Source organism: Hibiscus syriacus, unplaced genomic scaffold (assembly GCF_006381635.1).
Source record: "Hibiscus syriacus cultivar Baekdansim isolate YM2019G1 unplaced genomic scaffold, ASM638163v2 tig00112636_pilon, whole genome shotgun sequence".
NCBI lineage: Eukaryota > Viridiplantae > Streptophyta > Magnoliopsida > Malvales > Malvaceae > Hibiscus > Hibiscus syriacus.
The window spans coordinates 115,373-141,999 of record NW_024063373.1 but is presented as its reverse complement, the minus strand read 5'-3'; the positions used below and the strand labels follow the sequence as shown (position 1 = coordinate 141,999).

At 37.2% G+C, this 26,627-nt stretch overlaps 3 protein-coding genes and 1 pseudogene across 3 annotated transcripts; 2 read left to right on the top strand and 2 right to left on the bottom strand.

Moving 5' to 3' along the window:
- Positions 1-546: 546 nt before the first annotated feature.
- Positions 547-3,510, bottom strand: LOC120182289 (probable beta-1,3-galactosyltransferase 12). Its single transcript, XM_039187281.1, has 7 exons — positions 2,951-3,510; positions 2,723-2,875; positions 2,536-2,618; positions 2,363-2,462; positions 2,166-2,279; positions 1,305-1,447; positions 547-747 (listed from the first exon to the last, which is right to left on the bottom strand). Exons 1-7 carry the CDS (start codon positions 3,388-3,390, stop codon positions 659-661), a joined length of 1,122 nt encoding a protein of 373 aa, XP_039043212.1. The 5' UTR covers positions 3,391-3,510; the 3' UTR covers positions 547-658.
- A 586-nt stretch (positions 3,511-4,096) lies between these two features.
- On the bottom strand, positions 4,097-6,844 carry LOC120182319 (zinc transporter 4, chloroplastic-like). The gene is made up of 4 exons (XM_039187309.1): positions 6,605-6,844; positions 6,458-6,515; positions 5,511-6,244; positions 4,097-4,621 (listed from the first exon to the last, which is right to left on the bottom strand). The coding sequence occupies exons 1-4, from the start codon at positions 6,617-6,619 to the stop codon at positions 4,166-4,168; spliced, it is 1,263 nt and encodes a 420-aa protein (XP_039043240.1). The 5' UTR covers positions 6,620-6,844; the 3' UTR covers positions 4,097-4,165.
- A 2,298-nt stretch (positions 6,845-9,142) lies between these two features.
- On the top strand, positions 9,143-10,108 carry LOC120182277 (pathogen-associated molecular patterns-induced protein A70-like). Its single transcript, XM_039187271.1, has one exon. The coding sequence runs from the start codon at positions 9,227-9,229 to the stop codon at positions 10,091-10,093; it is 867 nt and encodes a 288-aa protein (XP_039043202.1). The 5' UTR covers positions 9,143-9,226; the 3' UTR covers positions 10,094-10,108.
- A 15,440-nt stretch (positions 10,109-25,548) lies between these two features.
- On the top strand, positions 25,549-26,627 carry LOC120182278 (annotated as a pseudogene).

The following is a 26,627-nucleotide window of genomic DNA, read 5'->3' as shown; positions in this document are numbered from 1 at the left end:
ATTTTAGTTTCAGGAGCTACACCAAACTATTACTTCTTTACTCTTTTTTTTATAGGAACTATTACTTCTTTTCTATTTTCTATTTTGATCTTCGAATTAATTTTCTTTAAAATATGTCACTAAAATTAATTTCTTGTAGTATCTTTTAAGCTGTAAATGATATACTACATACCTTAAACCTTGGGAAGCCTCGAAAACAAGCATGAAAATTATACATCAAGAATACGAATCTGAATCTGAATCCAAATCCAAATATATATATCTATCAATTTGAGCACGATGAGTTGATATTTGTACCTCAAAGAAACCATATATGATAAAATGAATACAAAAACAACAATCTTATATTCAATATCTAATCTCTTCAAGAAGCTAACTAGTCCATAACCCTCTCTTTTTCTCTAATGCTTCTATATATAGCACAACAATCTTGCATATTGTCCAATAGAACCCATGAATATGATGATGTACATATCATTACCCCCCCCCCCCCCCAAAATTTCCGATAGCTTCAATGCAGCACGTGGCAAAAGAATAGAATGCTTGAACTAGTTTACCAGTAAGAAGAACACAACATTTATAGCATTCGGAGGTTGCTTTGAGAAACAACCCTACCTTGTGCGATCGAGATCCTGGCTAAATTCAAGCCAAAGAGGTATTATACGTCATCAGGTGGCAATGTTGGGCTTTTGGAGCACATTCCGATCTTGTGAAGCTCCCTAAGTTTGGTAGCTGGATTGCATAAACCTGAAAATCGACATCAGTTTATTCACCATAGAGATCAGACACGGATTATCGTGAACAGATTTCACAAAGCTATCTCATATTCTCATCTTAAGGCATAGCTTAAGCATTAGCCAAAGAGCAAGCTGAAAGTATTACAGTGCGCAACTTATCTAATAAACAGTGGAATCTGATAACATCCAGTCTCAAAAATCTACTAATTTCAAAGCACAAGGCCGCATTACAATGATGATATGAAGTTAAAGAAGCAAAGACGGAATTCAGGGCGTGAGCGAGAAAAATAAATGTGGAAATGTGCTTGAGGAACTAGATTTGTGTAATTGTGCATATATGAAACTTAGAAGGATACTAGCAGGAACTTGGCACAGTACGGGCAAATGCACAAATTCTAAGTCCATTTCCCTATGCCTGTGTCAGAGCTTTATAATGGAAGGAAAAGTAGAACAAGGAACAGGCAAATCATAAAAATTTCAAAAACACCCATGCACTCTTAAGAATTTATCACATCCTAACACCTCGTTAATATAGCATAACGGGGTTTATTACCATGGTCCTTTTACCTGAGCATCTTGGAATATCCCAGACTGCTATTGATGTAGGTGTACATCTAGGATCACATATTGCTCTATTATCTTCATGATGCACGTTCATGGCTAGCATCCATGATCCAATGGTGACATCCTCATTGTTGAACATCCTCAAACTGAAAGGTTGAAACCTCATTTTATAAAAGAATAACTACAAGAGGTGGAGAAAGGGAGAGCAATTGAGAGGTTATAGAGAAGAGAAACAATGAGGATAAAAACCATACAAATAAAACCAATAACAACTTTGATATTGTATATTATGGAGTCGGTCATTTCTATCAAGTATAAACGGAGTATGACAAAGTTATCAAAAATGCAGAAAAGGGATAATTAGAGCTATATGTGTTTGCAACATATCCTACTGTTTTGATTGAACTGATAGTTGCATAGCTTGTTCACTTTGCATTAGCCTTGCAACTATGAGAATCAATTTACTAAAACCAATTAAAATGAATGACCGAAGTCGGATTTGGTAAGAAGAAGTTGCAGTGTTTAACAGCTTGGTGATTCCCAACAAGTAGGAAAGTAGGGCATAAATGAGCTACAAGCTCAAGGAAATGCATTCTTTTATATTAAAAACTCATTATATCAAGCTCATGAATCATGATATTAGGTCAAAAAACAAATATCCAAGTTTCAAGGCAAACTATGAGAAGGCCGCCACTTATATTTCAGACACTAAATAGCAGCAACGACAATCATTCTAAGCATAATTCAATCGGGTGCATAAAAACAAAACACAGAACATATGCCTATGGCCGATTCGATTGGAAGAATGATCAAGATTCAAGAGTAAAAATAGCAATTTGAACCAAACTCAGATCGAAGGTAAACCTGTTATTCCTAGCAGCTGCCAATGAAGCCACCACCTCTGCAGAGAGAACATATATAGGACCATAAGCATGCAAGAAATACTCATTTCCAATCAGATGTCCTGATTTCTCATACCTGATAACTTATACTAATAAATCCTCCAACAATTTTACATATTTCAAGGTAGAATATGAATCATGAAATGAAAACATTCGTACCACTTCAATTTAGGATCAGTGATCACGGGTCCCTTCTTCATGCACCCAATGTAAGTCATCTTCTCCCTTCGTTCCTTAGCAAGAAGAGTCGCAAGCCGATCTAATGAAAGTAAAACAAAAAATTAACATCATATTCAACACATAAACACTCGAAATCACACTTTGGGATTTACCTGGACGCAAATAAATGTCATCATCAGCTTTGACATAATAATCTGCTTTGAATAGCATAAAAGCTGCTTTGAAGAATGCTAATCTGAAAAAGGGCAAAAAGAAAAAGATATACATATACATGATGATACAAGGCCATTGTCTACATTAATAAGCTGATGCTAAACATTAGCATATTATTTTCCTTACGTTTTGTAAGGAAGCTTAAGATATTCTTCTTCAACATCTATCAACATGAAATCTCTATACTTTTCAATCTCTTTCTCAAGCATTGCCATTTTCTTCGCATCTTTTGATTTCCCTATCACAAATTTGAAACCCAGACCGGTAGCTTGCTCCAGCCTTAATAAGAAAAACGTCAATTGTCAAAATTTTGATGAAACAAAAGAACCCACTTGGGAAAAATGTGAATTATACCTCAAAAGGCCCTCTGGATCGGAAGGGAACCAGGTGTTACGAAGGGCAGCTCGGCGTTCACCCGATTCGAACCCGGTTTGGATGCCGACAAACCCGAGAAGCTTGGGGCTATCAACCAAGCCTTTGCTACTGTCATCGCCGAGCTTTGCGAAATCTGAGGAAGAGTAAAAGGCTCGGAAAGTGTCCTCCGATTTACCACATCGGAAAACAGGTAAGGGCTGGTTGCGGCGGATGGTGGAGATTGCGAAGAGTGTGCCGGCGAGACCAATAAAGAGGCAGAGGAGTGAAAACACGAGAAGAGGCAAGGGAGTTCGACTTGAGGAAAATGAATAAAAGAGCTTCGATGGCTTGACGGGTTTGGAGGAGTAGAAGGAAGGGAGCGGAGCGCCGCCTGCGGAACCTCCGGATCCGGCGGAGAAGCGGTGGGAGCAAAGGGACATTTTCGGTGAATTATGGGCGGAAGGGTGTGAGAAAATAAAGTTAATTGGTAATGAAGAAAAAGATTTTTAACAGCAGTCACCCTCTGAGCTGAATAGTCGTGTACCAATGCAGGAGCAACAGCAGTCACTCACCGAGTTGAATAACTCTTGGTAGTTGCCAGTTTGTCTTTATTTTTCTTTTTCACCCATTTTTTCACCCTTCAGAGCTTCACTAACAAGTAACAATGTTAGACTTGTTTCGATCGTTTAAAATTGGTAGAATAACAAATCTAGCCCCTAGTATTTATTCCCCTTGTTATTTTGACCCTAACCTTCCATTTAGCCTTCAATCATAAAATTGGTAAAATTATTATAACAACCATTTTACTATGTATAATTTATGAATTTAATCTCTTATAGTCTAGTTTACTCATGTTTAGTCATTTACTTTTCAAATTTTATAAATCAAATTCTTACCCAAATAGTAATCATTAAATATGTTATGTTAAATTCTTCTAATAATCCATTTATCATGTATAAGTTGTAGCAAAGATTGAACCATCAAATTCTATTGAACATGGTGTATTACTGTCACATTACATATATAGAATTGCATCTTCTTTACAACAGGTAAGAAATGTGTGGAGCTTGGCAACATCTGTCTCTCTTTTTTTCTCCTATCCGTTGTGTAAGAAATGAACAAAGAAAAGGGTTTCATGGTTTGTGGTTGAATTGCAACACTAAATGCCCAAATGAAAGAACTAATAAACAACAGTCTTCTCTGTAGTTACTTCTTTTAGGCCCAGATGGCAAGGGCAGCCATCAAACCAGCTCCTAGGAACAGCATGAAGTAAGATACTACTTGAAGTCTAAAATTGCAGCTCATCCTCTTACTCAGAAAATCAGCAGCAATTAGATCCACTAATGCCATGTAAACTAGGATGCCGGCTGACAAAGAGTCTAGGATGCCTTCGGTAACCAGAGCTGCCGGGCTGTAAGGGTTGTAGAACGAAGCGACGCCAATCCCGATGCCGATTCCGGCCGGAGTCGTTGTGGCGAAGAAACATGCCATGATTGTGGCTGATAGGTTTTTGAATTGTGCTTGGGCGATGCAGCCTCCGAGGGCAAATCCTTCAAAGAATTGATGAAACGATAATGCCGCGATTAGAGGTCTTATTGTGCATGGACTCTGGGAAACACCCAGTGATAGGCCTATGATGACCGAGTGCGAAACAATTCCAAGCTCCAAAATCTGCAAAAGAATGGAACAAGAGACATTATAACCAATCAAAAAACTATTGTAAGGCATTGAATGGAACAATTTGTCACATTCAAATTAGAGAACAAACCTAAATGCTTATCAATAATGGAAAAGTTAATCACAGACAAGTCAGGCTGAATGAGACATGGATGATTGTTCAATCACAAAGAAAGATGTCAACGAACTAGAATGACATTAGAGAAACAAAGGGCAAAATCTTTTCCTAAACATCATTACTTTGGTAGGGAATTAACAAACATATACATCAGCACATGAGACAAAATTCATCGGTGAATGTTGTGAACAGTTCAATCTTTAAGTCACATAGCAAATGCATGTATTGATATAGTGGAAAAGCAACTCACTAGTATTCTACTAATTTTTGGTGGAACGACACTTTCAATTCAATTTTCTTCGTTCATACTGAAGAATTCGAACTAATAATTTTACTTAAAAAAACTTAAAGCTTCAATCCCACTAAATTAACAGGTTTCAAACTCGTAACTTTACTTAAAAGACCTAAAACTTCGTCTAGCTCGGCCAAAGTGAACAGATAATTGATTTATCATTAGATAATTGATTATCATTAGATAATTGATTTATCATCAACATTAATTTTTTTCCAATGACAAGTTGACACCAAACCAATAAAAGTACACTCAAACATCAACCTCTAAATTCTAACACCTTTTGCTAGTTGACTATCAAAAACAATCGAGGGTCCACCATTGATGCAAACGAATTCCACTGTGTTTGCTAAAGTATCTCACTCATATGGCGTCATTGATGGTAAATTTCAACTCGCCCCAAAGCTCAAGCAAAGCATAAATGGTACTTATTAACTCCAAGACAATACGTTTAAGTCGAAGAAATAAATTACCTGGGAAACCACGACGTGCCTTACGCTACTATCATCGTCCCCATGACCATGACCATGACCATGTCCATGTCCATGTCCATCATCATGATCATGTGGACGCTTCTTTAGCAATCCATCACATCCATCTTGTCCATGTGGATGACTATGCCTGTGATGTGCTGCATGCGCATGCATCCCCACGATGTGCATTCCCCCACCCTCTTCTTCCCCAAAAACTTTCCTAGCTCCATCCTTGTTATCCACAACTAGTACAATCCCGGTGTCTGAATCCGGATCCAACGATCCGACCCGAGCCTGTTCTTCAGTACTTGCTCGACCAATACCTTGTTTCCTCTCATAGTACTGAGTCCCCATAAAATCAACAAGCAGAGTGACTAAAGATGCAATCATCGCGAAGAAACCAGGGAATGGGAATTTGGACCAAGGGAATTTTGGCAAGCAAGGATCCGTGAGAGCTTTGGTACCACCAGCAAGCATGTGGACGAAGCCGGTGGCGAGGATCACGCCGGCCGCGAAGGCCTTTGCGGAGACGAAGAGGCTACCGTCTGTACGGAGGAACTTACGGTGCTTGCCGATGAGTGGGATACCGACGCCGACTACTCCGGCGAGGAGGATCGAGGCTATGGCTATGAGCTTTAACTGCAACGCCGCTGGTTCATCACGACAAGCCTCTAGCTCAGAGGATTGGCAGCTTGTGTTGCTCATTGAATCGATTATCGTTTGCGAAAAGGACTCTGTTTATTCAAACAAAGTGAAACAAATTTAAAAAGCATCAAAACTGATGAAACTTTGGGCATAATTGAACAATTTTGCAACTAAAATTGGGCTGAATTATAAAATCCCAGAACCCAAAAATCAATATTTTTTCGAAATTTAACCCATTCCCAATGTTCCGCACAGGCCAATAACATCATAAACAGAAAAAAAAAATAAGTATTAGAACTTACCTCGGAAAAGCGTACTGTTTGATCCAAAACGATCAAGTCGGAACAGCGGCAATATATCCTATAAAAAACCCAATAAACACCACGGATTAAGAAAACAACAAAAACCCAGAAACAGAAACAACATGATTTCAATCCCAAACAACTAACCTCAATGAAGAACATGAGAATAGAGAATCCAAAGCAAAGCAAGAGGCGGGTTTAATTTATACAAAAAGAGAGATAGAAAGAGGAAGAAATGAACGGAAAAGGGTTCTCCTTTTCGTTACTTTTTAGAACGACGAATCAAAGTGGGGAAGATGGAGGAAGAATCTTGGAAATATACGTATACATATGTATGTAAAAGATTGTGAGAAGATGATGGTGTTTGAAGCGGTGGTTATATATGGGGAAGCAGCAGCAGCACCGTAGGAGGGATGAGAAGACATACAGAAAAGAAAGCGAATCATAATAAGGAGAGAGTGTCGACATTGTTTGACGAAAAGCAGAGGCTAGAGCAAGAAGTGGCTTCCACAGCTGCGACCTTTTGTCAAAATATGAACTCCAATATGTCGACATTGTTTCTTCTAGTTGTTTTTGTTTCTCTCTCTCTCTCTCTCTTCCATGTTATCAATCAGTCATGTCAGGTTTAATTATGGATTTAGTGCTTTTATTATGATAAATTTTGATATTTCATCTTCTATTTTAATTTGATCCCTTTTTTATAGTGTTATTACTTATTAGAAGATTCAAATTTATAAGTCACCTTTACTTTTGAAAGGAAGATGTGAGTTTTTTCTTATAGCAGCTTTAAGTATACATGATCAGTAGTTAGACCACTTGCCTAAGTTCAAATGTTTGCATCAAACTTATGAGATTTGGGGTAAAAATATTAGACTTGAAAATAAGGACCGATTCAGAAATTTAGAGTATGAGGGGTAAAGATACATTTATAAAATTTTGGAGGGTCTAAATATTAAAATATATATTTTAAAGGATTTAAACTTAAAAATTAATTTTTGGTAGGGACAAAAGTACATTTTTCGCTTAATCAAATAATTGAAAGGCTTAAATGAAATGTTGAGTATTAGAAAGGGACTAAATATGAACATTTCCCATAAATAAAGCGTGTTGCGCCTCTTTCCGTCGTCTTTGCGAAAATGGAGTTCAAGATCCAATACTTGTACTCGTCACATGTTTGTAATATAATATTTTATTTTATACATATTATATGGTTTATATCACATAAAATTATTAGTTATTAAAATAAAAGTTTAAAATCACATAAATATTTATATAAGAAAACCAAAATAAAAATATTTAAAATTAACTTAAATTAATCGTTTATATATACGAGCGAGCTATGACAACTTCCAAAAACCTCATAGAATGTATGACATCGTTTGGGGAGACATAGCTAATAGCTTGCAGGTATGTATGGAGTTTGGAGAAGTCGCAGGGTCTTATATGAATGTTTTAGAAATCGCCAGGTGGTTTGGGTATTTTTTTTATAAATCACAAGATGATTTAAACGTCTTTTATAGGACTTTATATTATTCACACCGGATGAAAAAATAATTTTTTAATTTCTAATATAAGATAGTGTTCTTTAAATAGTATTTGAATAATTTTACTGGATTTAATTTTATAATTGAATAAAAATTGAAATTATATATTCGAAATATTTTTAATACGTGAAAAATAATATTAACAATATATATATATATAATTTTTTATTAATTGTGTTAAATTAGATAAAACATGATCAAATAATGCAAATCATAACACAGACATGAAAAGAGTTGTTGAAAACTGAAGATATTAATTCAATTAGATTAAAATTATATGTAGGTTTATCGTAGAGACGACCTTTTTAAATTCCTTTATTTATGATGTTAATATTAAAATTATTAATTTTACTTAGAGAAGCTAATTTCTCATAACATTCAACTAATTAACAATAAAAATATTTTTTTCCTAAATGAGTTAAAAATAATTAATAAAATTTTTTATTTAAATAATTCAAATTGCTTCAAATGGGAAGAACATGAAATTATATTTTATTTTCAATTATTAATGAACAATAATAGACTTGCCTGGGGACATCAAGTACTATATATAAATATATTCTTGCTTAAAACTTGGCTTTGGACCTCTCTTTATGGCTTCAAAAAGTACCAATGGCAATCCTTGGCTTGCTAGTTATGGAAGGTGTTTCCAAGACTATAATGTCACTTATACTCGCAAATATGCATATTAATTGTCATTACAACTATGCTTTTAAAAAATAAACAAGTACTTTATGCATATTATTACACTTATAAACTTAGATCTATATTCTTAGAGGTAAAATAATAATTTTTCATCCATTTTTTTTGAATAATTTAAAATAATTTTAAGATAATATTTATTTAGAATTTTTTTTATTGGTAAGATATACTCATCTTAACAATATAATTAGTCAAACATAAAATACTTCCACTTGAAAAACCATATCAGACCCTAAATGCTATCAGTGTCAGCCACTCAAGCTCCTTTAATGAGAGTACACTTCCACCGAGGCCAAACCAAATGAAGCCAACCCCATTTCCTTCTCTTTTGTCTGATTCCCATTGATCCATTCATCTCTCCAAGCACATGCACCTTTTCCAAATCCACACACACAGAAATAAACATATATATATAAACAATTTATTTTAAGTTGAGCTCTTGAGAAATATCAAAACTCAACCAATCACCACTTTACCCTTCGTCTTCCCTTATCTCTCTTTGTAAAACCAGAAACCAAAAGCCATGTTGGAAGAACCAATCCCCACAGTGCCATGTTCCATTTGGACATCGCTCCTCAGCTGGTTCACCCCAACCGTGTTCTTCGTCTTCCTCAACCTCACAATCGGTACCATTTATTTCACTTCCACTTTGACCTCCAACAAGAACGGCGGCGATGGCGGAAGACATGAACAAGACAATGAAACAAACCCAAAGCTTGTTAGATCTCCATCCGTCTTGCAGAGGTTGACATCGATCAACTTTTATGCTTATAGATCTCAAGAGCCTGTTGTTTCATACGAAAGAACACCGGATTTAAGTGATTTCCAGTTCTCTTTTCAACATCAAATCTCTCCGCATCAGCAACAGCAACAGAAACAGCAGCCACTGGATCGATCACCTTCGTTGCTGCAAAGGGTTAAGTCCATTAATCTCAAGAGTTACTTCACGCCGGAGAAAAACCATGAGAGTGTCTCTCATTATGCACCGGACGAGGTATCTGATGCAAAAGCGGAGGAACCGGATGCGACCCAAGGAGAAGGGCGGACGCTCGATGAAATCTACAGTCAGCTGAAGGTTGAAAATCATGTTTCGAGGACGAAATCAGATACCAAACCGGCATCCGGGGAGGTACCGACTAAGCTTCCGAGGAAGATGAAAAAATCCGCCAGCGTGAAGTCTGCTTTTCGGCATTTCGAGGAAGACAATATCTTGGAAGCTCGACGACCGGCCACTGTGAGGGTAGGGAAAGATAAAGCTACGGCGGAAGACGATGAAGTTGATGCCAGAGCGGACGATTTCATCAACAAGTTCAAGCAACAGCTCAAGTTACAAAAGCTTGACTCCATCATTAGGTATAAGGAGGCGGTTAATAGAGGAAGTGGAAGATGAAAAGTAAAAACAAAAATGAAAAAGCTTTAGATTTCCAATGTCCTTTTTTCTGTGTAAGGGCGTAGATCCCGTACTGGTATTGTCTCTCCAGAACTTTGTGCTTACCAAAAGAGAGAGAGAGAGAGAATGGCACCTTCAGTCCATAACTATTTCCTGGTTTCTAACCTCAAATTGGTTGAGTTTGATAAATCTTTAAACGGGTTAGAATTTCAAAATCTTACTGGTTATGCATTTATGATACTTAATGGGGTGATCTGTCATTTTCCATGCTTTTCATATCCATTGATGTTCACCATTGCCACTCATAGCATCAACCTTTTCCTAGCTGTTTTCTACTGGAACTATGTTGTTTTCTTCGTTAAATTACATTATTACTCGGTAAACTTTTAAGTTTTATATCAATTTTAGTAAATTTTTTTGAAGCATTTCAATTTAAACACTAAATTGTGATTTTAAGAATTTAAAAGACTTTCTTAATTTTAAGATGTTTATTTAGAAATATAAATGATAATAATTTTTTTTTAAAAAAATAATATATCTTAAAATTAATCTCATCTGGAGATCGTCAAAAGAGATGAAACATTCAAACATTGAAATAAAAAAGAATAAAAACAAATGAAATAAAAATGTTTTGGTATCAATATTATCACAAACTACAACTGTTAACGAAGGATAATTTATCAATAAAAATAATTACATAAGTTTATAATTTGAGAAAATCGCCTCAGTGACCAAAAATGTCTTATAATATACGATTTTAACCAACTATTTCCGGATTTGCCAAAATGACCAACAAAATCGCAATGCGATCGCTAATTCGCAACGCGATCTCCATTATCGCAAAATTCGCGTTGCATTTCGCGTTGCGATAGTTGGAAATCGCGTTGCGATGGTCTACAGTATCGTTGCGATTTTCCCAATTCGCAATGCGAATAAGTAAATCACAACGCGAATTGGGAAAATCGCAATGCGATACTGACTATCGCAATGCGATACTTACTATCGCAATGCGATAATACAAAATCGCAACGAGATACTGACTTTCGCAACGCGATTCTGACTTTCGCAACGCGATAATACATAATCGCAATGCGATTTTCAAAGCGCCATTAGTATCCTGACCAAGTATTTTATTTTTAAATTCCAAACACGAATATTAATATATTGGAACACTGAACCGTCCACAGTATATCCCGTAATCGCAACTCATAACCTAAAACCTAAAATCACAACTCAGTCCCATCTCCATCTCTCACTCTCACTCTCTCACCCATCTCCGACGAAATTCGTCCCCATCTCCGGCGAAATCCGTCTATCTCCATCTCTCAGAGCCACCCTCACAATCAGAAATGGAAAATCAACCAAATCAACCAACGAGGGTTAGTTTTTTTAATTATTTTCTTTTTGAAATTTTTGCATTATTATTAGGTTTTTCATATTGAAATTGATGATAACTTTACTGGTAATTTCAATAATAGATTAACCATTTCACTTAGATTGCTTATTATTAACCGAGAATCGCAACGCGAAATGAAAATCGCAACGCGATTTTAGTTTCGCGTTGCGATTCTCTCGTTGCGATAGTCAAATTCGCGTTGCGATAGTCAAATTCGCGTTGCGATAGTCATTTTCGTGTTGCGATTTTCATTTTCAGAAACTATTCTTCTTCTGCAAATTGAAACTTGAATGAATTGCATTACTTCAACCAAAAAACAAAGACAAATAAGAAATTCACAGTGTTGCAAATTTAAGTTTGAAGAATAAACTACTACTCTTTATGTTTATTATTGTTTTTGGTATATCTTCACAGTGCAGTTTTTGGTATATCTAACTTAGTATGTTTATTGTTTTTGTAGAACTTTTATTCGGCTCAATTAACCTTAAGAAATAAAGTCAGCCTGGCAAAAACAATTGCGTCGAAGCTTTCACCTGCACAAAGAAAAATGTTTGAGGATACTTGCTTCGGGCCATGGCTGAAAGTACAACATCCCGGTGGAGATGCGATGTTGACACACCTATTTCTTCAAACCATGACTAGGGATCTACCAGATACTATACAACGTCGTGATGAAGAGATATGGTTTGATTTTCCACCGACGTATACGTGTTTTGGGCGGGAGGAGTTTTGCTTAATCACCGGTCTACGCTTCGGACACGATGATGTAGGTCGGTACACTATACATATTACCCGCCCATCATGGTTATCCCGGGTTTTTCCTGATATGGAGAGGCCGAATCTACACGTGGAAGACCTGACGATATTATTGAATAAGAAAGATGGTTTTACTCGGATGGATGACGTCGACGTTGTCCGAGTATGCCTTCTAATTCTTTTGCATGTCGGCTTTTTAGGCAGAGAGGCCAGACAACCTATTCCAAATGATCTAATCAAATTGGTGTAAGACCTAAATGCGTGGAACCTGTTTCCGTGGGGCTCGTATTTATGGAAAGCTACATGGAATAAGTTATCGTCTGCCTTGGACGATCGAAAAAGTTTGCATGGCGATGGTTCCAAATACACTTTGACAGGCTTTATTTGGGCCTTTAAGGTAAGAATTTTTATATAATGTTTCCAAAATTATAAGTAATTATTTAACAATTACTAATGTTTGTTATTATATTGTTTGTAGATTTGGATATTTGAGGCCTTTCCCGCCATGAAGACATATGCAATAAAAACTTCAAATAATATTCCCAGGGCTATTTCCTGGAAGAGGAAACGGACCTTGCAATGGGAAGATTTACTACGGTATACGACAATAAATAATGTAAGTTAACATAAATACTACCATATGTTTATAAACAAGTTATTACTAGTATACGTTTAACTTTGTTTGAGCTTTTATATTGTTAGGAGGCCAACACTCCTCTATAGAGGCTGACACCCACGGAAGCTGAGCTTGCCACTGATTGGTGGTAAGCTAGAAAGCGTTTTTTTGATGGAACGGTTGATGAGCAGCCTCCACTTCGAGAGCCATCACCTCGCCCAGAGCTATCACCTCACCCAGAGTCATCATCTGATCGACCCGGCTATACACCTCCATAACGACAGCCATCACATATTCTGTCACATCATCGAGCCTCTTCTCCACCATCACCGCAAGATAGGCGACCGGCAAAGATGCCACGACGTTTATCTCCCTGTTCTCCACCTCCACCTCAACGGGATGAGTTAGGGGAGTTACTTGATGAGGTCAATGCCTTGCGTGAGGAGGTCGATACTTTACGCAAAGACGATGGTGCATGACGTGTTGAGGTGTCTACATTACGCGTTGAAGTAGCCACTCTACGTGAGATGGTAGCATCGTTGCAGAATGAGGTTCATACTCTACGCAACGAGGTAAGATTAAGATTTTTCATACTCGTAATTCATTCGGTTGCTGCTAATACTGCTAAACTGTTTTTGTTAGTATTGGTTTTTGGTTTTGTTTTTGTCTTTTGGTTGAAGTAATGCAATCCATTCAAGTTTCAATTTGCATAAGAAGAATAGTTTACTTTCGCAACACGGAAATGGCTATCGCAATGCGAAATGAAAATCGCAACGACAAAATCGCAGTACGAAATGAAATCGCAACGCGAAATGAAAATCGCAATGCGATTTGTGTTTCGCGTTGCGATTTTGTCGTTGCGATTTCATTTTGCATTGCGATTTTGTCGTTGCGATTTTTATTTCGCATTGCGATAGCCATTTCCGCGTTGCGATAGTCATTTTCGTGTTGCGCTTTTAAGTTTCGTGTTACGAAAGTAAACTATTCTTCTTCTGGAATGTTTATATATGTTGTCCTTTTAAATGTTTATATAAGTGCTTACTTCTGGAATGTTATCTGAGCATTTTGTGAACTATGATAGAATAATGACTTGGGTGAATACAATGCTAGTTTGAAACATATTTGTCTTTGTTTAATATCATGTATGTTTATTTACTGATTTATGTATTAATTTTTTTTAGCGACCCGATAAGGTGGATGCTTTACGTCTGGTTTTCCTTGCACGACGGAGTTCACGCATCAGACGGCGTGGACGTGCTATTACGTCTTCGTTCAACCCAATGGTGCGAAGACTCCGCAAGAAGAAGCTCGACTCACCGGTCATCCCTCAAGAGTCCCCTTCAATCGTTCAAGAGGCCCCTATCCTCCCTCCCCCCCACCGTTCAAGAGGCCACTGTCATCGTTGAAGAGGTTCCTCCCACCATTCCAGAGCCCGATTCACATGGGGTAATATATCGAAGTATTGAGAAACCCCCACCGGTTCCGGAAATGATGGATGAGAGTTGGCTCTCGTATGAGTTACCGGCTAGTACCCTTCCGGTATCTGAAGTGGAGAGGAGACAACTACCGGAAACAATTGTGGATAATACCCTTTGGGCTAAGACCGCAGTTGATTTTTATCTACATGAGCGGGCCAAGGGTGTTACACTGACATCAGCAAACTCAACGATGAAATGTTTTTGTTGCTTGATCGGTCTTGGTGGGGTGTGCTATTAGGGGTTGAAGACAGTTGCTATTTGGATGGGGAGGTAAGTCTTATATTTGTCTTATATATGATTTTGATTAATTTGTTTAAAAATTAATGTAATTCACTAATATATGTATTTTTTTGTAAAACAGCATATCGATGCGTGGGTGTCACGTCTACTAATAATAAGGGAGCTTAGGAAAAATAAAAAAAATTCGCTATATACAATAATGCCGGCAACTTTTCACGCAGTTCACTTGAAGAATCAACGAGATGAATCATTTTCGTTGGGCAATGGACAAGCTAAACTTTATCCTGCATGGTGGGAGGTCGATAAGGTTAGTGTTTATTTTTTAAATTTTTTAAAGGTGTTCATAAATAAGTGCGCAAATAAATGAATTATTACTTATGATTGCAGGTGTTTATCCCTATTTTGGAACGTCGTCACTGGCTTCTCGTCCAACTTCAGCTCCCATCCCTGAAGATAATAGTGTATGACAGCATGATCAATTACATATCACTGTCTGATTTGAGAGATATTTTCAAGGGATGGAGCTCTCATTTGGCTAAATTCTTGGATGGGATTAATTATTGGACTCATTCTGGACACAAGAAGCCAAAGAAGTTCAATGTCACAGTTGTCAGAGACGAGACCGTGCCACATCAATCGTCGGGTGCCAGAGGGGATTGTGGTCCTCTCGTATGCCTTTGCTTGGCGCGTTTGACGACGGGAAGCACAGAGTTTTTACCTCCCACCGATAGAGATAGAGCTGCAGTAGGCTTGTGGTTTCGACATTATATGGCTAGAGTAATATATTCGAGACGCTGCCTACCTGCATCCACGTTATGAAAGTGTCCATTGTTAATTGGTAAGTCAAATGCAAGTTTTGTTAACATATATACTCCTTTTGGTTTTAAAATGTTTGGTTAAGTACCTATAATTCAATAATTTGCTGTTTGTAGGTTTTAGATGTGTAGGAAGTCCTGTTTGAGCAAATGTTTGGTTTCTGCAGGTTAATCCTTAAGTGAGCTGCGTGAAATGGATGTACGGGGTCACAAAGTTGTTGATTCATTGATTCAATAATTGATGAAGAAATAAGAATTATTATTATTCTTTGATTGTTTAATTAATTTGTAAAAGATGATTTGTAAATGTTGATTGGTTTAATTGATGTGTACATAATTCTTATTTGTGTTGAAATGTAATAGTTGATTTGTTGATTTTCAATCTGTATTATGTTGAAGGCAAAACAGACTATCGCAACACAAAACTGACTATCGCAACGAGAGAATCGCAATACGAAATGAAAATCGCAATGCGAAATGAAAATCGCAACGAGAAAATCGCAATGCGATTTTCATTTCGCATTGCGATTTTGTCGTTGCGATAGCCATTTCGCGTTGCGATAGCTATTTTCGCGTTGCGATAGCCATTTTCACGTTGCGATAGTCAAATGAATGTCTAATAAGTGATAACAACTGAATAGATCATAGCAATGTTCAAACTCAAGTTACTAATACATGCCTAACTGAAAATGTTAAAAGTGCACACATAAAATACACATAATGCAAGTTTTGTTAATATATATACTCCCTTTTCATTTCGCATTGCGATTCTGTCGTTGCGATTTGCATTTCGCATTGCGATGGTCAAATGATTGCCTTTCGCAACGCGATTCTGACTTTCGCAACGAGATAATACAGAATCGCAATGCGAGTTTCAAAGTTCGCAACAAGTTTTAGTTTCGCAAGCCAAATTTTTTGTGTATATATCTACGCAGCAGCAACAACTCATAACCTAAATCCCTAAATCGCAACTCATTCCATCTCCATCTATCACTCTCTCCGGCGACATCCGTTTCTATATCCAACGACATCCTTCCCCATCTGGCAACAGGTCTTAGTTTCGCATCTCGTTTGTTTAGTAAATTAATTTACAACCATGAAATCATCTAATGTTGATCATGTTTGGATAGATTTGTGTTTTGGAGGGTCATGGGATAATGTTCATGGTGTTTTACAATATATGCCTTTACCCATGAATCTTCAACTAAAACTGTCATTAAAGAAGTTAACTTATGAAACTCTAATGTTACGTGTTTCAAAGAAATTGAATTTAGAGCCCCTAAGTGGATTTAGGCTATCTTATCAGAGAAATGGTAAAATTTATTTGTTATCCGACAATGAAGATGTTGAACGATTCATTGCTTACATTAATGTTTCAAGTGATGATGTTACATTGTATGTTGTTGAACCTAGAAGTAGTATTGTTGGGTCAGTAGCGGGTAGTAATCAACTAAGTAGGTCTCAAAACCCACAACCTTTCTCTAATCCAAATCCAAATCAACTTTCAGCACCAAATTCCGGTTTTCGTATTGACCAATTAGACGATGATGAGCCAAGAGAAAAAATTGTGAGTACTAGTCAGTATTCGAAATTTGATCTTGGTCAATACCCAGACTTTGATATTGGTCAATACTCGGATTTTGATGATGTTTCAGAAGAAGAAACAGACCCTGCGTGTAATGATTTTGATATTGGTCAATACCCGAATTTTGATGATGAAATACCCGTTGCCGAAGAAGATGTTGTTGATGATAATGAGGAGGAAGTTACGACTGTGAATGAACATGTTGAACATCCATTATGTAATTCATATAATCCTGAAGAAGAAAAAGTCCCCGAAGAAAAGAAAATGCCACGGGAGTATAACTGGAATATGCCAGAATTACTTCAGCTACCGGAAGAAGAGTTGGCAAAGAAAGCAGTTGATTGCTACACAAAAGTTATTCGTATCAAGAAAGATGATTGTTTTGATACAAAGGAAGACTTGAAGATAGCTTTGTATACGAAATGTGTGGAAGATGGCTATCAACTAAAAGTTAACAAATCAAGCAAAGATCGTTTCGAAACAAGGTGTATGATTGACAAAAATTGTACGTGGCGTATGATTGCAAAGAGGATAAAAGATTGCGAAATGTTTCAAGTTAGGACTTTTATTGATAAACATATATGTTCAAGAACCCAAGTTTTTCCTAACCATAGACAGGCAAACAAAAAGGTTTTGGGTGGTTTTCTGGCTGAGTTAATGTTTTTGAATGGCAGGGTATATCGGGGACATGAAATTATGAATGACATGAATGCTCGGTTCAAGATTAGTATATCATATTCTCAAGCTTGGAGAGCCAAATGTTATGCCTTGGAATTGTTGAGGGGTCGCCAGAAGCATCGTTTGCCCAACTGCCGGCTTATTGTCACAATTTAAAGCTGAAAAATCCTGGGTCGGTAACTCATATCAAAACAGATAGAGATGGACGCTTTGAGTTGCTGTTTATCGCCATTGGTGCTGCGGTTAGTAAATCAATATAATTCTGTTGACTCATTTCTGTTAGTTACATGCATTTCACATTTAAATGATTATATTTCTTGTGTATATTATTTTGTAGATTCGTTCGTTTATTACTTGCATGCGCCCAGTTATTATAGTTGACGGAGCACATTTGAAAGGTCGATACCTTGGAGTAAACTTATTAGCAGTAGCCATGGATGCTAACAATGGGATATTGCCAATAGCTTACGGGGTTGGCAAATCTGAAACCTCTGATTCATGGACATGGTTTATGGGGCATCTTAGGGATTGCATAGGTCCTATTAGCAATCTGAAAATCATATCCGATAGGGCAAACTCAATTGACAACGCTGTTAGAAGGTGTTTCCCAGATGCTTTTCATGGACTTTGTGGTGTTCATTTGTATAGAAATCTAAAATCAAGGTCTGCTGGTATAAAAAAACACAAATGGACATACTGGAAGGCTGTAAAGGCTTATCGGGAAGTGGATTTCAATAAGCATATAAACTGTTTAAGACGTGTTTTGCCTCAGTGTGCTCAAACACTAGAAGATGTCGGGTTTGAAAGATGGTCAAGAGTACATCAACTTGGAGCAAGATATGGTTTCATGACGTCTAATAGTGCAGAATCAATCAACGCTCTAAGTCGTCATTCCCGGAAATTACCCATTACTATGTTAATGGAGTTTTTTCGAGCCTCTATTCAACAGTGGTACTACAAGAAAAGAAACCATGCAGGTATTATTTCTTTGAATTCGTAACTTATCATATAATTTACTAAGTATTATTTATTTAAAAATTTACAGGAACATTGGAATATCGTTTTACACCATGGACTGAAAAAAAGATAACGAAACGTGTTGTGAAGTCAACGTCATGGAGAGTTGAACCATGTTCAAACACTTTGTTTGAAGTACTGGATAATAACTTAAATGGGCTTGTCGATCTAAATGCAAGGACGTGTAGTTGTATGAAATGACAAACATCTGGTTATCCGTGTGGCCATGTTATAAAAGTTGCTCTTCATCTAAACCAAGATGATTCAAGCACATACGCTATGGATTACTACACTACAGAAGTATATCGAAAAACTTATGCCGAGATTGTCTACCCTATTCCACATCCTTCTGAGTGGGATATACCAGATGACTTACAAACAGTTTTGCCACCAGTCATGGACAGAAGGCTACATGGCTGACCAAAAAATCACGATCGTATACCGTCTAAGGGTGAAGAGAAGAAGAGATCGACATGTAGTCGGTGCAAGGAAAATGGTCATACAAGGTTGACATGTGGATCACCAGTGCCATCACAATCATCTTTTCCTCTACCAAAATATGGATCATCTTCAAAATCCAAAGCTCATATGGTGTCAAGAAAAAGGCAATCAAAATCGCAATCACCTTTAAAATCCCAATCACAACTGGCTTCACATTTTGGGACTGTTAACTTAGGTGATTTTTAAATGCAAACGTTGTATTATGTAGATTTTATGTGTGAACTTTTAACATTTTCAGTTAGGCATGTATTAGTAACTTGAGTTTGAAAATTGCTATGATCTGTTCAGTTGTTATCACTTAATAGGCAATCATCTTAATGTCTATCGCAACGCGGAAATTACTATCGCAATGCGAAATGAAAATCGCAACGCTAATTTCGCAATGCGAAATGAAAATCGCAACGAGGGAATCGCAATGTGAAATGAAAAATCGCAACGCGAATTTAATTTCGCGTTGCGATTCTCTCGTTGCGATTTTCATTTCGCGTTGCGATTTTCATTTCGCATTGCAATAGTACTTTTTGCCTTCAACATAATGCAGATTGAAATCAACAAAATCAACCATTACATTTCAATCAATTAAACAAGCACAAATAAGAATTATGTTAACATCAATTAAACAAATCAACTTTTACAAATCACCTTTTACAAATCAATTAAACAATAAAAAAATAAGCGATAATTATTAGAGAAAATAACACTTCTACTATTGAATCAACTTTTGCAGCCATACATCATTTTCACGCAGCTCACTTCTGAGATTAACCTGTATAAACCAAACATTTGCTCAAACAACACTTTCTACACATCTAAAACCTACAAACATCAAATTATTGAATTCTAGGTACTTAACCAAACATTTTCAAACCACAAGCCTATAAACATACCAATTGTTTATGGACATTTTTATAACGCGGATGCAGGTAGGCAGCGTCTCGTATATATCGATCTAGCTATATAATGTCGAAACCACAAGCCTACTGCAGCTCTATCTATATCGGTGGGAGGTAGATACTTTATACTTCCTGTGATCAAACGGTCCAACGCCAAGCATTCGAGAGGACCACAATCCCCTCTGGGTCCTTTCGTTTGTTGTGGTACGGTCTCGTCTATGCTAACTGTAATATTGAGCTTTTTTGGCTTCTTTGTTTCTAGAACGAGTCCAATAATTTATCGCATCCAAGAATTTAGCCAAATAAGGGCTCCATCCCTTAATAATATCTCTTAAATCAGCCAATGATATGTAATTTATCATGCTGCCATATACTATTGCCTTAAGGGATGGGATCTGAAGCTCGACGAGAAGCCAATGGTTACGTTCCAAAACAGGGATAAACACCTGCAATCATAAGTAATAATTCATTCATTTGCGCACTTATTTATGAATACCTTTAAACTCAATCTAAAATAAACACTAACCTTATCGACCTCCCACCATGCAGGATAAAGTTTAGATTGTCCATTGCCCAATGCAAATGATTCATCTCGTTGATTCTTCAAGTGAACGGCGTTAAAAGACGTCGGCATAATTGTATATCGTGTATTTCTTTTATTTTCCTTAAGTTTCCTAATTATTAGAAGACGTGACACCCACGCATCGATATGCTGTTTTACAAAAAAAGACATATATTAGTAACTTACATAAATTTACAAAAAAATAATCAAATTAAAATATAAGGAAAATATAATACCCCTCCATCGAAATAGCCATTGTCTTCGACCCCTAATAATACGCCCCACCAAGACCGATCAAGCAACAAATAGATATCATCATTGAGCTTGCATATGTCAGTGAAACACCCCTGGCTTCGCTCATGTAGATAAAAATCAACTGCGATCTTAGCCCAAAGGGTGTTATCCAGAATTGTGTCCGGTAGTTGTTCCCTATCCACTTCAGATACCGGTATGGTACTGGCCGGTAACTCATATGAGAGCCAACTTGAATCCATCATGTCCGAAACGTCAGAGGGTTTCTCAAGAATCCTACATATGACGCCATGTGAATCGGGATCTTGAATGGTGGGAGGGACCTCTTCAACGATGACAGTGGCCTCTTGAACGGTGGGAGAGGACTCTCGAGGAATGATAGGGGCCGCTTCAATGATAGGAGTGGACTCTTGAGGGATGACAGTGGTCTCTTGAACGGTGGGAGGGGACTCTCGAGGAATGATAGGGGCCTCTTCAACGATAGGAGTGAACTCTTGAGGGATGACAGGCGAGTCGGGCTTCTTCTTGCGGTGTCTTCGCACTATTGGGGTATACGGAGACTTAATAGCACGTGCACGCCGTCTGATGCGTGATCTCTATCGTGCAAGAAAAACCCGACGTAAAGCATCCACCTTATCGGTCCGCTAAATAATTAAATAAAAATATCAGTAAATAAACGGACATGATATTTAAACAGTGAAAGCAAAGACAAATATATTTCAAAACTTCAACCAAAAGACAAAACAAAGACAAATACTAACTTCACAGTGTTAAAGAATACACAGTTTAGCAGAATTGGCAGCAACCGAATAAATTTACTTCAACCAAAAGACAAAACAAAAAGACAAATACTAACTTCACAGTGTTAATAAACAGTTTTAGCAGTATTGGCAGCAACGAATAAATTTACTAAGCAATCTAAGTGAAATGGTTAATTTAAGTGAAATTACGAGTAAATTTATCATCAAGTTAAATATGGAAAATCTTAAACTTACCTCGTTGCGTAGAGTATGAACCTCATTCTGCAACGATACTACCATTTCACTTAGAGCGGCAACCTCACCACGTAAAGTAGACACCTCCACACGCCATGCACCATCGTTATCACGTAGAGTACCGATCTCCTCACGCAAGACATTGACCTCCACACGCCATGCACCATCGTTATCGCGTAGAGTACCGATCTCCTCACGCAAGACATTGACCTCATCACGTAACTCCCTTGACTCATCCCGTGGAGGTGGAGAACAGGGAGATAGAAGTCGTGGCATCTTTACCGGTCGCCTATCATGAGGTGATGGTGGAGAAGTGGCTCGATGATGTGACGGGATAGGTGATGGCTCTCGTTGTAGAGGTGTATAGTCGGGTCGATCAGGTGATGGCTCTGGGTGAGGTGATGGCTCTCGAAGTGGAGGAAGTGGAGGCTGCTCATCATTCGTGCCATCAAGAAAACGCTGACTAGCTTGCCACCAATCAGTGGCAAGCTCAGCCTCTTTGGGTGTCAGTCTCATTAATGGAATGTTGGCCTCCTAAAAATATAAAAACTCAAACAAAGTTAAATGTCTACTATTAATAACTTGTTTATATATGATAGTATTTGTGTTAACTTACATTATTTATTGTCGCATATGGTATTAAGTCTTCCCAATCCAACAGACGTTTCCTCTTCCAGGAAATAGCCCTGGAATATCATTAAAGTTTTTATTGCATATGTCTTCATGGCGGGAAAGGCCTCGAATATCCAAATCTAAAAACAATATAATAACAAACATTAGTAATTGTTAAATAATTAATTATAATTTTGAAAACATTATATAGAAATTCTTATCTTAAAGGCCCAAACAAAGCCTGACAAAGTGTATTTCGACCCATCGCCCCGTAAACTTTTGCGGTCATCAAAGGCATACGACAACTTAGTCCAGGTAGCTTTCCATATATACGAACCCCACAGAAACAGATTCCATGCATTTAGGTCCTCTACCAATAATATTAGCTCCTGAGGAATAGGTTGTCTGGCATCTCTGCCTAAAAAGCCGGCATACAAAAGTAGTAGAAGGCATACTCGGACAACATCGACGTCATTCATCCGAGTAAAACCATCTTTCTTATTAAACAATTTCTTCATGTCGTCGACGTGTAAGTTCGGCTTCTCTATTGACTCATCAGGAAAAACCCTGGATAACCATGATGGGCGGGTGATATGAAGAGTGTACCGGCCTACTTCATCGTGTCCGAATCGTAGACCAGTGATTAAGCATAACTCCTTCCGCCCAAAACAAGTATACGCCGGTGGAAAATGAAACCATATCTCTTCCTCACCACGTTGTATACTGTCGGGTAGATCTCTAGTCATGGTCTGAAGCCACAAATGGGTCAAATTAGCATCTCCACCCGGATGCTGTACTCTCAGCCAAGGCCCGAAGCAGGTTTCCTCAAACAATTTTCATTGTGCAGGTGAAAGCTTCGAAGCAATTGTAGTGGCTAGGCTAACTTTATTCCTTAATGTCAATGAAGCCGAAAAAAATTTCTACAAAAACAATAAACATACCAAGTTAGATATACCAAAAACTACACTGTCAAGATATACCAAAACAATAAACATAAATAGTAGTTTATTCTTGAAACTAAAATTTGCAACACTGCTTTGTCTTTAGGTTGAAATGAAAATCGCAACGAGATAATGAGAATCGCAACGCGAAATGACTATCGCAACGCGAAATGAAAATCGTAACGAGAGAATCGCAACGCGAAATGAAAATCGCAATGCGATTTTGGTTTCGCGTTGCGTTTTTTATTTCGCGTTGCGATTTTCTCGTTGCGATAGTTATTTCCGCGTTGCGATTTTCATTCTCGAAACTATTCTTCTTCTGCATTACTTCAACCAAAAGACAAACAAAGACAAATACTAACTTCACGGCTAAACAGTTTAGCAGTATTGGCAGCAATCGAATGAATTTAATAAGAAATCTAAGTAAAATGGTTAATCTATTATTGAAATTACCAGTAAACTTATCATCAATCTCAATATGAAAAACCTAAAATAATGCAAAAATTTCAAAAAAAAAAACTAACCCTCGGAGGTTGATTTTCCATTTATAAATGATTGTGAGGGATTTTTGACTGTGAATGGTTGTGAGGGATTTCGCCGGCGATGGGGACGGAAATCTTCGGAGATGGGGACAGATTTCGCCGTAGAGAGTGAGAGATGGAGATGGGACTGAGTGTTGTGATTTTGGGTTTGAGGTTTGAGTTTGCGTTACTGTGGACGGTTTCAGTTTCCGATTTATTAGAAAAAAATTCGTGTTTGGAATTTGAAAAAAAAATACGCGTTAATAAGAATAGCGCTATGTAAATCGCGTTGCGAAAGTCAGAATCGCGTTGCGAAAGTCAGTATCTCGTTGCGATTTTGTATTATCGCATTGCGATAGTCAGTATCGCATTGCGATAGTCAGTATCGCATTGCGATTTTCCCAATTCGCGTTGCGATTTACTTATTCGCATTGCGAATTGGGAAAATTGCAACGACACTGTAGACCATCGCAACGCGAATTTACGATAATGGAGATCGCGTTGCGAATTAGCGATCACATTGCGATTTTGTTGGTCATTTTGGCAAATCCGAAAAAAGTTGGTTAAAATCGTATATTATAAGGCATTTTTTGTCACTGAGGCGATTTTCCCTTATAATTTTATAGGAAAATGACAGAGAAACGAAAATCTCACTATGTCATCAACGATTTATTTAAACATGGACTAACCAACAATAATAAAATTATGAAACTGTAATAAAATATATTTCATGAGATCTTATATTTTTTTATATTTTAAAATTACAAAAAGGAATACCTGTAATAATTTAATAAATTTAATAATTATTTAGAAGATTATTGACAAAAAAAATATTTTTATATAGTTCAATGACCTTGACCCAAAATATAATTTTGGGTGTTATATTTCGAGTCCATGTAAACTGGAAAGAGGCCAATAGCCCATGTTGGGAGACCAGATCACAAGAACAAAGAGAACCATACATAAGACAGTGGAAAACAGAGGAATCAGATAGGGAAAAGTTCACTTTTTTTCTTACAAAGTAAAAAACACAGAATTAATCATGTTTGGATGGTGAATCAACAGGTTCCAAGAGGAAGAACTCCAATGGGGAGTTGCATTGCTCTGTTGGCTTTTCATCATGTTGGTTACCCCAAAGATCCCACTTTCTTACAAGAAGCATCTCTATGCCGACATGCGCAACTTCGTAGTAAATCATTGTGTTTTTCATTTATGTTTAGTAGAATCATGGGAAGTGAAGTTGGAGAAAATTGTACATAAATTGTTGGTTTGATTTGATTTGATTTAATTGTTCTTTCTTTTTGTCATATAGGAGTTCCAACACGTTGAATGTGGTCACCAATTTCCCATTTCTGATTGTGGGTGTTCTGGGGTTTGTTCTTTGCCTGGGAGGAGGCACGCTTTTTCAACATAAGGTTAATTGTTTTAACACTTGTTTTCTTCCATGTCTTTTGAGTTTAAAGGTTGAATTTATGTGATTATTTGGTGACTAACTGATGTTTTTTCGACTCCGGGATTGTGGCAGATTGCGAGGAGAGTTTGGGGGTTGGGTGCTTTTCTATGGAGGGATTGCTAGTGGCCATCTTAGGAACTTTCGGTTCTTGATTGTTGTTTCCAACATTAAACTTTTTTCTTGATATGTGTATTTGCTATGCTGGAATGATGAACTTTGACATTTTGTTTTGTTCTTTGAGTTTTGCTTTCATTACCAACGCCAAGTTTTTATAATTTCATTGCCAATGCAGATGATGATCGCTTATTCCTCACTTTTCTCTAGTTTTATACTTGAAAGACTTGGCAAAGAATCGGATTAAGTTGCCTATTTTCACTGTTAGTTTTTGCTGTTCTAAGCACAACGTATGCAAGGTTTGTCTCTTGAAATGTTCTATTTATTTGTTCAATCAATCAATTGAAGCTTGTCATTCAAATTTTAATTGGTTTTGGCTGAATATGATTGATTATTGTTTACAGAACATTTAATGATCTTCGGTTGTGCGTGACATTCCAGTTAATTCCGTGTATAGCTATTCCGATCATGACATTTTTGTTCCCACCTAAATATACCCACTCGAGATACTGGCTTTGGACGGTAGGCCATTTATCTTCCTCTTTCACTCGCACTCTCTCTTGTTCAATTTTTTGTGGCATCCTGAGGTTCACATGAAAATCTCACTTTAAACTAATGATCATGTGGATTTAATACATATTACCGTACTTTGGATGTCTCTCTCTCGGTTTTGAAAGCAGCAATTCATATAAATGTTTCATGACTCTTCAAGAATGTCGGTTTACTTAAGAGTCTGAAACCTGTCCGGTGCAGGCGTTTTGCATCCTGGCCAAAATGGAAGCTCTAGCTGACATGAAAATATACCGTGCAAATAATTATTATCAGTGGACACTCATTGGAGCACCTATGCTCGCAATTGCCCCTGTTCTGATTACAGTTATGCTCATGCATAGGAGCTGCAGATTCCGAGGTATTCGAATTTGAAAGTTCAGAACGGACATTATTAAATGTATTTTAGAATTTCATATAATTGTTAATCCAAATGTAATGACTGAAATGCATGTTAAGGCATTCAGAAGTGTTTTATAATATCCGAGTGTTCTGTATTCTTGCCATTGCACATCCTAACTTTTTTACCGTCGAGTGATTCAAGTAGGTTGTTTTGTGTC